General features: G+C 47.6%; 1 protein-coding gene across 2 annotated transcripts in view; it reads left to right on the top strand.

The window, feature by feature from the left end:
- Positions 1-5,615, top strand: part of KLF15 (KLF transcription factor 15) — a 14,992-nt gene extending 9,377 nt beyond the window's left edge. For both annotated transcript variants that reach the window (XM_090285881.1, XM_090285880.1), the window contains exon 3: positions 4,403-5,615. In XM_090285881.1, the coding sequence (XP_090142007.1) occupies positions 4,403-4,571 (169 nt within the window). In that variant the 3' untranslated portion in view covers positions 4,572-5,615. The remainder of the gene's footprint in view (positions 1-4,402) is intronic.
- The last annotated feature ends 9,110 nt before the right edge of the window (positions 5,616-14,725 follow it).

The raw sequence follows: 14,725 nt of genomic DNA, 5'->3' as shown, positions 1-14,725 counted from the left end.
CCCCAGGCAATGCCTCAGCCCCACCCTGACCTGCAAGTAGTATGGCAGGCATGCTTCTTCCATCTGGAGACACCTGAAGCCATGGGCTGGCTTTCCCCTCATCTTCTCTCTCTGTGCACCTGGTATTATAATGGCTAGTGTCTTCTCTCTGCCACAATGCCATCAGCTCTGTCAGGTGTCATGCCATGGATGAGGGAAAAAGAGCTAACAACAGTGGCAACAATGATAACAGTAGCTCCTGAAGTGTGCTAGGCACTGCTCTGAATGCACCAAATGCAGTAACTCATGTAATGCTCCAACTAAGTTTATGAGGTATGCATCAGTATGTTGTCCCCATTTTACAAAAGGAGGAAATGAGGCACAAAGCATTTAAGTACTCCATGGTCACACAACTAGTAAGTCGCAGAGCCAGGAGTTTACCTTGGACTGTCTGCCTCTAATCCCCCACCCCCAGACTGAAGAGCTCCTCCAGCCCCCTTTGCAAGCCTCCAGTGGGGTGTGGCCTGCTTGAGTGGTGAGAGGACCTCCACCTGCAGCTGGTTTTTAGGGTAACACACCTGCACTCCTGCTTGCCTCCCCATGCGGGGAGCACCCCACTCCCAAGGCTGCCTCTCTTCTTCCTGCTGGCCCTGGTGAACAATTTCTTCTTGTTGCTACCAGGCTGGCTATGGCCCTGGCACTGTGTCCTGTGCCCCACCCTGTGCACCTTTGTGTGATGAACAGTGTCTCTCCCTGTATCCCCCTCCCTGTTGTCACTTGCCCAGGTAGCCAGCCCCCACTTCCTTCTACTCTTGGTCATGAATCCAGTGTTCCCTCTCCCTTTCCCTCTTATGACATGGTTCTGGCTGGCACCCTTGACAGGGCTGAAACCAGACTTTCCCTATTCTGAGCTAACTGTCTGGGAAGTGGCTGCTTGCCTGCCTTCCTAGAAGTTTCCTTGCTTCTCTCTCACACACAGATATTCTTTGTTCCCTGCAGCAGAACGTCCTGTTCCAAAATGCCCAAGCAGTTCTGTCCAGAAAGAATCCCTTCCTGCTACAGCTAATATAAATATTGATAACTTTCAGCAGCCCTGCATGATAGGTACTGTTGTCATCCCCAGCAGATGCAGGAGGCCCAGAAAAGGTGATTTACAGGCCTGAGGCCACAGAGCCAGGAGGAGGTAGCAGGGACAGGAGTCAAGCCCAGTGGTCTGGCTGCTGGCCTGCTCTCTTGGCCCCTGCACTGCTGCCCCTACTCGATGAGGCATTCTCTGACCTCATGCCTGTGGTCAGCAGAGCACCCAAATCTGGTTGGACAGGTTGTGCACTGCACAACTCTAGGGGGTGCCATTCTCATTGGGATCCTTGAGACTTGGCTTTCTGGCTGGTGGAAGGGGGTGCCTTTCCGCAAAGGTGCTGTGTGTGCCAGGGGTGGTGCTGACATCGTGAGCTGCTCGAGAGAGTCACCCGGACCTCTGTGCTTCCCTGACCTGCACCTCAGCAATATGAATCAAGAGTAACCACCCACACACTCTAGGCCCTGTGCTAAGCTCCTTGCTGCTAATAAGAGCCTCAGAGGGCTTGCCAACTTACCCAGATTGCTAGTCAGTGTGTGCCTGCAAAAGCTGTATCTCAGCCACCTGACCTCTCCCTCTGTGTGGCCCCCGCGTCTCTCTGGTGCTACTCTTTGGGACAATGTGGATGAGGCAGGGATCCTCCGAGGGTTCAAGTCCCAGAGACAGGACTCTTCAGATTGCAGGACTCTGAAGCAGCAGAGAGGGGGCTTGCAGGTGAGGACAGCTTCTCGTCAGGCCTGGCTTTCCCTTGTTGCCCCCATGATGATGGGCCCTGTGGCCCTCTGTCACTGCCTTTGGCATCTAAGAAAAGTTGTGGAAGGTGGACAAGAAATCCAAGGTTTTCATTGATGAGAAAACAGCCCCAAGATGGTTCTTAAGTTTGCTCAGGGCCATGCGGGGCTCCCAGTCAGGTGGAGACCTGAGCAGATCCTGCTGTTCTGCTGCTCTGTGACCCTGGTGTGCCTCTGGTCATCTTTGAGCCTTTACTGTGGTATTTTCAATCTGATGGGGCTGATCTTGGCTCCTTGGAAGATGCAGGTGCCCCCAGTGCCTGGTGCCTGGGAAGGTTCTGGTGCTGTTGATGGCATTTCCCATAGCTTTCTGCTAGCCCTTACCTTGGTCAGGCCCACCTACTCAGAAGCTGTGTGTCCAACTCCAGCTGGGGTCGCATGGCCCTGGCTCAGAAGCATAGGTCCAGACTCCGACTGCCAGGGCCTGTTGATATTGCTTCCTCCCTGGCACAGGGTGTTAGTGACACATACTGCCCAGCCAGACTCTGTGGATGTGGCCAGGCCCTCTGTGGCCACCAGGATGGGCAGGATACAATAGGGAGCCATGCCAGGACCTTTGCTCAGGCCTTGGCAGCTTTGTCCTTTCCTGTGACCCTGGATCACGCCCTTATCACTTTGAGTCTCAGTTTCCTCATCTGAAAAATGGGTCAATTGGTCTTCTTTTATGCTGAAAATATGTGGAGAGCACTGCTGTGTGCCTGCCACAACTCATGCTCTGGGATGGGGGTGGAAGAAACCTAATCATGCTCTGGGGGCAGAGCCCTGTGCACCAGGGGCAGCTGAGCCAGGCTGGGGCATTTGTCTTCCCTGCCTCTGGACCTGGCTCCCCATCTGTGCTCAGGCCCCCCTGCTGCTCACCTGAGCCTTCCCCAGGACTTGTTCTGCTGGGTCCTTCTGCAACTTGGCAGGCTGTGGGATCAAGGCTCCCACCCACAGGATCAGGCCAGAGGTGGCCCATCACCCCCTACTCATCAGCAAGGTTGAGGACAGCTGTTCCAGGGACACCACCTAACCTACCTCTCACTCTGTGGTCCCCGGTCTAGGAACAGGGCTGTTGGGCCTGGCATTCCTGTGTGTGTGCATGTGTCCATACAGGTACACATGCACCCTGGTATGCAATGCACACACGTGCATACATGTGTGGAGTGGGTGACATGTGAAGTGCACCCATGTCTGTGGCATGCACGCGCACATGGCATTGTGTACACGTGAGTGTGTGCATGTGTGGATACATGCATGTGGGTGCATGGATGTACTAGGCCTTGAGAAGACTGTCCCTATGATAGCTCTCCATCCTTCTGTGGGTGCCTGCTGTGTCCACTCTTTCATGTAAATGCACTTATTGGGCACCTACCATGCAACCACATAGACTAGTATTTTCTCATAGAGCTAGCTGATGGTCAAGTGGTACAGACAGATATTTATCAAAAAGTTTAAAATTGCAATAGCTATGGTAGGGGCCGGGAAAGAGAGGAGCATTGTGCTGTGAGAACCTAAAATGATATAGTCCTGGAGGGCTTTCCTGAGGAAGTGACATTTGAACTGGGCTCTACTGGATGGGTGAGAGGGAGCAAGAAGAAGAAGGGAAAGACAAACATTCTGGGTAGAGGGAACAGTAGGTGTAATTGTCCTATGTCAAGAGGGAACAAGGACAGGTCAGTGTAGGTGGAGCACAAAGGAAGAGAGTATGTGTGTTTTGGGAGTGGGTTCTCATTATCAGGACCAGAGGAGAACTTCAGATCCCTGAAGTCAGTGACAGCTGTCTGAGCCCTGTGGTCCAGCTCAGGCCTCTCCCATTAGCAGCTGATCCTTCCCAGTGGCCTCTGGGCTGTGGGAACACTGACTCCTGGGCCGGCTGGGGCCAAGAGAGGGAGGTGGCAAGGGAATCATTTAAACTCTCAGAAGCACCTCGTGGGGGTGCAGTTTTGTTTGGGGACATCTTAAGGGGCCCAGCTTTCAGGAAAGCAGAGTCTAGGAGTGGTGTGGGACTCTTTAATGGAGGCAAGAAAAAGGAGCCAGGAACTCCCTACTGAACTGGGGAGAGACATCTCTCCCCAGCCTCACTTTCTACTCTAGATGGACTTCCTGGTGCAGGCCTCCATAGAAACTCCAAGTTCTGATCCAAGGGGAGAGCATGAGGCACAGCCTCAGTCAGGACAGGGGGATCCCACAGTACGCCGAAGGGGGCTGGTTGGGTTAGGGATGCAGAGAGTAAATCAGATCTCTGGCAGGCTTCGAAGCCTGTCCCAGTACGTAACAGCCCTCTCAGGCCCAGGACTGTGAGAATGGCCCGCTGTGCTAGCGGAGCCTTTTACCTGCAATTCTTGCTGTCCTGAAGCGCCCACAGGGACTGGGGAGGGGGACTCGGGACCGTGGATTTTCGCCAGTGAACTCAGAAGCACTTGGGTAGGTGAAGTGCTGGGTAGGGTTGAGGGGGGTGGGAGTGCCCTCCCCGGCCGGTGGAGCTCTGGGGTTTCCCTGCTGGGGGCTGTGTGTGTGTATAGGGGGCAGGGTGCAGGCCAGCCTGGCCTTGCTGACTGCTGTGTCCCTGTAGGTTCTCCCGCTCAGATGAACTGTCTCGGCACCGGCGTTCACACTCAGGCGTGAAGCCCTACCAGTGCCCCGTGTGTGAGAAGAAGTTTGCACGGAGTGACCACCTGTCCAAGCATATCAAGGTGCACCGCTTCCCCCGGAGCAGCCGCTCAGTACGCACTGCCAACTGACCCCCCATCCCCACTCACCCACACAACCATTACCACTGCCGCCCACCCACCCCATTGCTGGGATTGCCCAGATATTTTGTAGCAATAATTTATTTGCCTCCTTCAGAGGGACATGACAATGTTACCAACCCAGGAGCCCAGGTTGGTGTGGGAAGAGGGGGCCTGGCCTGGGAGGCAGAAACCCAGTCTCTCACCTGCTGCCTTTCTTGGGGAGACCCAGCCCCTGACCTGGAGGCCGGCCTTTGTGCCTTTGCGCCTTCGTGCCTTCCTGCGCTGCTGCGCAGGCCTCTGCTGCAGCGTTTGGGGGCCTGGCCCTTCTCCTACTGGGCTCTCTGCCTGGGCCAGGGCTAGCACTTTATTGCCCGGGAAGATGAAATGTTCAGTTTTGAAATGTCAGTTCCCACAGGGAGCCACACTGGGAAGAACGAAGTAGGCCAAAAGTCCTGGGCTGTACTGTGTCGTGCAGGTGGCTTTGTCTAAGATCCTTCGCTCAGCCTGACCACCAGAAGTTATGGGTGAGGCTGTTAGGGGTGCAGGATCTGGCCTCCTGGTGGCTGTAGGATTGAGGTGAAAAGGCCCCTCTTTGGGGGGCTGACAATGCATGTGCTTCAGTTAAATGTGCAGAGATGGTAGACAGATGCAGGCTAGCTTCAGAGCATCTGTACCCAGTGTGGCTCGTCCCTTCATCCTAGGGCCTGGCCATCTTTGGGGATGAGAGGGGAACAGGCTGCATAGCATGTAGAAGAAGCAGATAGAGCCCCCAATCCTGATTTAGAAATGCATTCCTTATTTTGTCTAGAAATTAATATCAAATGAACTAGCTTGTTTTGACAGGTTTATTTCACATCCTATGAATGTATGTAAATAAACTGTACATAGGTACATCTACATGAAATATCTTTTAATAACATCAGCATTTGTGTAAATTTGAAATTTTAAAAATCTATAAAGCTAGTGTACATATGTTACAATTATGTATATTTTCTTTGGTCCTTCATAAAAATATATTTACTTTGCCAATAAAAAGAAAAAAGAACTCAGTAACTTGATGATATCCATGCACTGTTTCTGCTCTGCCAGGAAATGGGGGCAATTCTGGGGACCAAGTCTCAGGGGACCTTGAGGTTTGTACCTGGAGGGATACAAAGGGGTCAAGCCCCTGGCGCAGTGGTGCAGGATTTCCACACAGCCCCTTTTTTGGACTGGCTGTTGGTTTTTTGCTTATTCTAACTTCCCGGAGGGCGAGGAGCTCCTTCTCCTTTTCTCTACACAACTCCAAATTCAAACCCTATCGCAGCGTCACTTATGGGAAGCCACTGCAGGCCAGGCCAGGCTCACAGGGTCACTGCTCCTCTGATTTACCATCAGAAACTCTTGCTTAGCACTTTACACTTTCTACCCACTGTGCAGTCCACCAAGCATTTATTGTGCACCCATTGAAATGGCATATTACTTTCCACATGCATGGGTAGCAGAGAATGGGTTAGGAGATTTGATCAGGCAGAGGGCTGGTGTATGGAGTTCAGCCACTGTCTCCGTCTTTCCCAGCCACTCAGAGCTTTGGGGAGACAAAGCTTCCCAAACTCCCCTAGATGCTTGAGGTCTCTGAGCGCTTGCACAATTGGGGTTTGGACCCATCCACACATCCTAGTAGGCTGGGATCTGGGGGTGGTGGGGACCAGAGAAAAAGGAGGCCATGAGCTAGTGAGGTAGGTAGAGAAGGCCAGACTGTGGCCACAGCTCTTCTGTCATGTGAATTGGGAGGCGAGGACCTTCCAGAGGTGAATAGCCAGAATACTGATGCAAGTCAGGACAAGTGTGTCTCAGTGACACCCTCAGACACTAGCCCTGGGCCTGGGGAAAGGACTCTACTCAGCCTGTGACCTTTGCCCTTTGCTCCTGACCAGATATATCCTCTGTGGGCAAACCTTCTCTGGGGAAGTGAGGCATTGATTTCTAGGTTCATTAAGGTAACCTTTCTTCATCCATAAACAAGCAATGCAGCTCAGATAAGAGGGACACCAGAGGTCAGGTCAGTCACTTTGGAGGAGCCTGTGTGCACATGAATCCATGGTGTGGCGCACTGACCCAGGACCTCATTCCCCTCAGTGGATGTCCCCAACAGCCCGCTTACTCCAAGGCTACGCTGGTCATGTGTGGTGGAGTGGTCTAAGTCATCACCCTCATTCTGGCTCCAGATTCATGTGATGTGAGTGTTTGCACCCTTGTCATACACCTTCCTGGGCGGGCAACACAGCAGAGTGAGCAGGACATGGAGGGAAGTGGACTGCCTCTTGATCTTCACTCCCCCTATTTTGAGTGGGTTTCTTAAACCTCTCTAGGTTGAGCTTTACCCTGCAGAAAGGGGATGAAACTCCTCAGGTCACAGCATGGTGGGGGAGGGTGTGACTTTGAAAACTAACAAGGACCTTTTCCAGGCTCGGACTGCCTCCAGGCCACATGGAGAGCCTGGGTAGGCAGGGCCTCTGGCCTTGTGCTGCAGCCAATGCCACTGCAGTGTGACCCATGGGAGCACTGGGAGTTCTGTTGAGGCACCTAGCTTGTCTCCTGCCTCTGGGAGGCCCCCATACCACCTCCTTTGTCACTGGAAAAGGAATATTTGTCTTGGTCTGCCAACCAAAAAGCAGATGGAGATGTGGGTCAATGTGCCTACAATTGTTTGTAATAGGGGAACAGTCTAGAAGCTTTAATCCCCTGGTACCCCACCTTGCACAATATTTCTTCCCAAAGGCACACAGAATGGGGGAAATACAACTTATTGAGCACTGCACCAGGCAGAGTACAGGTTAGCCTGCTATAACGAAGAACCCCCTACCCCCCAACACTGCCACTTACACAGTGTAGAAGTTTATTTTTCTCTATTTAAACATTCTGAAATTAAGCAGTCCAGGTTGATATGGTGGCAGCTCCAGTGTGGGGCACCTGGGCTTCCCTGATTGCCTTCCATACCCTAAGGTATTGGTCCAAGATGGCTTACCAGGGTACTGGGTCAGCCCAGGGAAAGCCAGCAAGGGGCACTGCGTTCCCTCCCTCCCTGCAAGGTCAGGGGCTGGGATTTGCACAGTCCTATTCACTCATGTCCCATTGGCTGGAACTTAGTCACACAGCCTCATCTGCTGCAAGGAAAGCTGGAAAATGTAATCTTAATCTGGAGATAATGGGAACAGCTAAAATTTGGGAGTTCTATTACGGTAGAAAGGAGGGGAGAGTAGGTGTTGAGTTTTCACTGCAAGCACAACCACCACGGTCTGGTGCCAAGCCCAGTGTCATGCACACAGCATTCCTTTCACCTCTCAAAACCTGGAAATTGGCCCCTTCCCTGCAGCATGCGTAAGTCATAGTAGAGGGGGTGGGTTCAGCCCACCCATGGCTTTGTCCACATTCTCAGAATGGGTATCACCATCAGGTATGGAACCAACTATCAGGCTTTCAGTGACAGCAGGGTATTATGAAGGGAAATCCTTTGGGAACAGAGGAGCTCCGATATTTTGGTTGACAAGCCAAGGCAGCAAATGACAGAATCCTGACTCATAGGGACAAAAGTAAACCAAACAAAACCTTTATAAAGTTACCAGTGTCTACTCTTCAGTAGGGTCCGGAATCTCTTCAAGTGTCATGGGGGTTAAGAGAACAGAAGCAGAAAAACCTACAGTCAGGGCTTCTAGGGCACTGTAACTTCTAGAGAACTGTAACTTAAAAAAAATTTTTTTATGTACCATATTTACTTTTAGAGAGATGGGAAGGGAGTGAGAAAGAGAGGAAGAGAAACATGTGGGAGATACATCAATCCATTGCCTCTCACACATCCCCCACTGGGGACTGGCCCACAACCCAGGCATGTGCCCTGATTGGGAATCGAACCAGCAACCCTTCGATTCAATTCTCAGGCTGGCATTCAATCCACTGAGTCACACCAGCTAGGGCTGCAAACTGTAACTTTTCTTATGTTCCATTGGTTCAAAGTATCGAAGGCCCAGGCAGCTGGTATAGGGAGAACCTGCTGGGAACGGGCATGTTAACTTATGCAGATGTCAATGTGATGAGGGTCTTGGAACATCACACAAGAGGACCAAACATGGGGACAAAGTCAGTTCTTTCTGTGACAAACACCAAGTGTGAACAGACCTTGCTTTATTTGAAGTTAGGCAAAGATGACTAACACCATGGGGCCTGTTAAAAGATTGCAGGTGGAGGCAAAGGGAGAGCATTCAGAAGACTCAAAGAAAGTGCACACCTCAGGGATCCACTGCAGGACCCAGACAAACGTTTTTGGAAATTTCCTGTTGTTTTCAACAGGTTAAAGCTGGGAGGCCACAAATGGGACCACGGATGAAATGGAAGAGAAACAGGGTGAGGTACAGAGAGCGTTGGAAGGCGTCAGGGAGTACCACAAAGGAACAAAAACTGCAACAACATAATTAAAATCTGCCTTGGAGACAGCAGGGAGGGAAGTGCTGTTGTGGAGCACAAACTCACATGGATCCTAGAACCTAGCGAGGAAAGAAAGATGAAAATGGTATAGGTAGGTATGGAGGGCTGGAAACATAAGACCAGGGGCTAGATACTAAGGGTTCTGGATCATATTCCAGAACATATAGCATATGTACTAATACTGTAATAACATATATAACATACTAATATGTAATGTATATAAAACATATGTAACATATGATGCTACTATGTAACAATATACTAATACTTAAACAGAACATACTAATATGTAAATTGCCCTGGCTGGTTTAGCTCAGTGGATTGAGCGTCGGCCTGCGAGCTAAGTGTCGCTGGTTCGATCTTCCAGTCAGGGTACATCAGAGAAGGAAAACTCTGACTCCAAAAAACCTCCGCTGCCTTGCGGCATACCTCTTCAGGGGAAAGGCTAAGGGAGTAAACCCCGACAGAAAATCCGGAGCCGGAGTCCCTAAGGCGGTTTGACGTTGTAGTCAACACCGGCAACTCCTGCGGCGCACCTGAAGCCAAGCTGTATTGACTCCGTCTTTCCCTTGGATCCTTCAGCTGCGAAGAGAGGGGGGGTCTGCTGCATGGGCAACAGCAGACCCTCCATATTACCCTGCCCAGGCTCTGTAGCTTCAGCGTCATCGCAAGATGTCGATTCAACACGGGAGGAGACAGATACTACCATGTCACTCCCGAGTCGGACTGCACAGCCATTCTCGGCGGTGCAGATAGACTCTTGAGAAGCTACACCATCGTCTCTCGAGACGGACGGCTGCCGACGACGACGACTAATATGTAACATATAAAATATATGAATATGTAACATACATACCAATACAAAAAATATACAAATATAACTATAATATAATTATATATAATTAAATGTATAACCATATATGCACATGATGTAAGTGGAGGACTGGGAAAATACTCTATCCATAGAAGGCAAGAAGGGATAGCAGGTGGGTCTTGGAGGCAGAAACTTGGAATTGAGCCCACATGAGCCCTCCTGGCCTCTTTGAACCTTCTGGTACTTATGTGAAACCAGTGTGACCACATCAATTCCACAGGCTGTATGAAGAGAAAGTAAGTTAGCATATTTAAAAGAGCAAATCCATTGCATGATGAACAAGAGGCCACAAGTGATGAGGCAGAAAGGAGAAAAATGCAAAAACCAAAGAAGAGCATCCTGCTAGAGAACTATACATCTGAGATGAAGGCATGGAAGCCCAGAGGCAACTCATACCTCCTAAGGTCAAGCCTAGGTAGGAAAGGACACCTGGGGACCTTGCAAGAAGTCACCCCTCATGGAGTGAGGTCTAGATTCTGAGACCAGATAAACTTTCAGCCACCGTTGGCCCTTTCCCACTTCAGCTCATCTGCTCTCATTCTGGGAGTGCTGAAGATGTGAGGACACACTGGCACCACTGTTCCCACCTCTTTCCAGTGTCTGGTTCTGTGACCTGGGCCCCAACTCTCACCTGAGATAATATTTACATAGTATAATTATAAACTACATCTATACTAATACAGGACATAAAATATGTAACATTAATTATAATACAATAATATAATACAATATATAACTAGCTAAATAACAGACTATAAACATAGAGTTTAAATTACAGAACTATGTTATTTATTGTTATTTATAATTTGTCTATTTTTAAAAAGATTTTATTTATTAATTTTTAAAGAGAGGGGAAGGAGGAAGAGAAGGAGAAAAAACATCAGTCTGTGAAACATCCATTGGTTGTCTCTCATAAGCGCCACCTACTGGGGACCTAACCCACAACCCAGGCATGTGTCCTGCCTGGGAATTGAACCCAAGATGTCGCGTTTTGCAGCATGATGCCCAGCCAACTGAACCATGTTGGTCAGGTCTGTTATTTGTAATTTAAATAATAGAACTATATTATATGTACTATAAGTAAAGATTATAATTGCACCTACTTTTTGTGTCTGTTCCTTCTGTCACCTTGCAAACATCTACCTCTACCTCTTGAAACTTCAAATTCCCTGCCTCTTTAAATACACAGGAGAATTAAAGCAAGACTCTCTGTGTTGACAGAACCTCTCCCTGCCTCAATTTCTTCATCTGTACAGGATGATAATGGTACCTTCCTCATAAGATCAGTGTGTGGACTAAATGAGTGAACATATGAACTATTCTTAGAACAGCATGTGGCAGGTAGTAAAAGCTGTTATTGTTGGTGGTATTTTTATTACTACCCATTGTTACCTGAGCATCCCCTCAGTATCCCCACCCCTTTCACCTCAAGAAGCATAATAAGACTGTCTGCTAAATGAACACAGTACTCTTCCAACAGATATTTTATTAGGACAAATGTTCTCCAGCACCTGGACATCTTGCTGGCAGATGATTCTCTTTGAGGGCAAGTCCATTTCCCTCTACAAAAGGATTGCAGCATCTTCTCAGTGTTCACTCACAGATTATTAAATACTTAACAGTAAGAGTAAGGAGAACTAAAAACCAATACAGCGTGGAACAAAAGTAAGTTTACAGTTGTGAGTACACAAAACACAGTTTATTCTTGTATTATTTTTTATTAATTATTGTGTTATTTTCCATACAAACAACTGTAAACCTACTTTTGCCTCACCCTGTATGTTCAAGCCACTGCTGATTAAGTAACAGGTGATAAACAGGATAAACCCAGCTGGAAACCATAGTGGCTTTAAAAGGCTACGTATACCTTGCAGGTTTTATTTGCATTATTTCCTAGCTAGGAAGTTAACCATTGAACTGTCCCATTTAAATCCCGACATCTGGGAATTCTACCTGAGACTGAATTCACTAACACTGTCACTCTTTCCACACTCTTCCAAGAGTTGCAGGCTTTGCAGCCAATAAAAAGGACCCCAAAATACTCATGTATGCTGCAATCTTGAGGAATCAAAAGCCTAAGATCAGGCACCTGTCTCAGTGTGTGTGTGTTCGTGCCCTTGGACAACTGGGCATTTGAGCCTCACCTAAAAATGCCACATGGATACCCTGAGCACCCCATGGTAGGTTTTGGTGACACCTGAGTTTGTGTCCCTGGACTTAAAGGTGAGGGGTTATCTTATGAGCCTGTTTTCTTTCCCTGCTACCACTGACACCATGTTGCCATTGGTCTCCTGTGGGTAGGGGCACACTGCCTCCTGAAGTCCATCTATGTAAATTCACATCTGACTTCCACTACCAGTGCTGTCCCACCTCCCTGCTGCTCCTACTAGAGGGATTCTGGACAAATTTGTTGTGTCCAGAGAGATGTTCTCTGGCTGCTGGAGACACTGGGTCTCACAAGTGCATCTGTAACCACAAACAGCAGCACACTGCTGGCACACATATAGACATGAATACAGACTTGATATTATTTGTGAAGCTTTTGCTAATGTAATACAACAAGAAAGAATATGAGGGACAATCATAGGAAAGAAAGTGACAAAATGACCTTTCATGCTTGTGATGTGATTATTCAGAAAGTCAGAAGACATCAACTGAAAATTTGTCTCTGTTCAGTCAACGGGCAGATGCAAGATAAGCATTTGGAATTGGGTTGTTTACATGTTATTGTGTTGTCAGTTGCTACACAATGACCCACCTCAAAACTCAGTGCTCTAAAGCAATAATTTAGTATTGTAGCTGATGCATATGTGGACCGGCTGGGGGTTGCTGATCTAGGCTGGCCTCACCATATGTCGTATGATTTAGCTGGGGGTTCTGTTCTAACTTGGACCAGCTGGGGCATATCCTATGATGACAGAGCTGAATGGTGACCTTTAACCATGGTGACTCCTAATCAGAGTGAGGGCAGGAGAACAAGCCCTTACACAAGCCTATGTTGAACCTCTGCTTGTATCCCATTGGCCAAAGCAGGTCACATAACCAAGCAGATCACATGACCATGACGATTCTAGATATGTAAATGTTTTAAGAGTGCAATATAATTTTGCATGATGGTCATGGTGGTGGGAAGCCTGCTTTACAAAGTATGGGAACATCCTATAGAGGTAAGAGTTTTAAAATGTGGTATTAGAATAGACAAAAGCAAATAAGTCATGAAGTAGAAAAAAGATGCTAGAAAAGGACCCAAATATATATGGGGATTTAATGTAAGATACATATCACACATGGCAGTGGGACAATTGGTTATTCAAAAAAAAAAACCAGAAAAGGAAGATCTTTCTTTACCTCACACCATACACACGAAATTCATTCCAGATTAAAGAGCCCACTGTATGCACTTGATTATTAAAGTACAAGAAATAATCAAACACGATCTGTGATGGAAACAACAGAAATGTTTGACACCAACATTTAAAACTTTTATATGAGAATAATCATGAAGCCCTGGCCAGTGTGGCTCAGTTGGTTGGAGTGTAGTCCCATACACTGACGGGCTGTGGGTTTGATTCCTGGTCAGGGCATGTACCTGGGTTGTAGATTCAATCCCTGGTCAGGGTGAGTAAGGGAGGCAACCGATTGATGTTTGTCTCTCACATCTCTCTCTCTCTCTCTCTCTCTCTCTCTCTCTCTCTTTGTCTCTCTTGCCCCTCTCTTCTTCTTTCTCTATAAAAGCAATGAAGAAAAGAAGAATAGACATGGATAAAGTTAGGAGGACAAGCATTAGACGTGGAGAGAAATGTATGAGCTAACAAGCCAAACATATCTGTAATGCATAGAACTGTTCTATAAATTAGTGACTAAAAGTAAAAAATCCAAGTAGAAAAATGGGCAATGGATATAGACTAGTAACTTACAGAAAAAGAAATGCAATTGACAAATAAGTCCATGAGATGTTTGACTTTGGAAATATACATGAAAATAAAAATAACAATGGATTCTATTTATGCTGACTAGATAGAAAAAAATGTAAAAGATCGACTATACCCAGGTAGGATAAAGGCTGCTCTCATCATTGTTGATGACAACACAATTGTTTTTCGAAGGATAATTTGAAAGGATTTATCAAAATTTAAAATTTGCCTGCTTTTTGACTCAGCAAACCCACCATCAAAACTCTGTGTTTAGCCCCAGATGGTGTGGCTCAGTGGATTGAGCGCCGCCCTGCAAACCAGAAGGTCTCTGGTTCGATTCCCAGGAGGGGCACATGCCTGGGTTGCGAGCTGGGTCACCGGTTGGGGGTGAGCGAGAGGCAACCACACATTGATGCTTCTCTCCCTCTCTTTCTCCCTCCCTTCTCCTCTCTCTAAAAATAAATAAGTAAAATATTTTTAAAAGAGAGCAACTTAAAAATACCTGTGTATAAAGATATATGTACAAGTTTCTTCTACTTAGCATTATTTATAACAGCAAGTGGAGAACACTCTAAAAATTTACTAATGGAGAATTGGGTAGATAAATTATGCTTCTCAGAAATTAGCTCTTTACTTGACTGGCAGTCATAGTTACATAAAACTTACATTTTATGTAAAATTATTCATAAGGTTTTAATTTTTAGAATCACCCTATGCACGCACACCGGATGGAAGGCTTGGTTAAGGTGGTGGGATAGAATGCAGGTGTTAATACCCATGACACTCATGCCCATAGAGCTGCAATGGGAATATGGGAGAAAACACAGGCCATACAGCCACAAAGTGAGTTCAGTCCATGAAGAAAACTTTTCTGCTTCATCAGCAAAATATACCTAAAACCCAACCATTCTTCC

Source organism: Furipterus horrens, unplaced genomic scaffold (assembly GCF_987537825.1).
Source record: "Furipterus horrens unplaced genomic scaffold, mFurHor1.1.pri manual_scaffold_8, whole genome shotgun sequence".
Taxonomy (NCBI): Eukaryota; Metazoa; Chordata; class Mammalia; order Chiroptera; family Furipteridae; genus Furipterus; species Furipterus horrens.
This window is presented reverse-complemented; position numbering and strand designations above follow the sequence as displayed.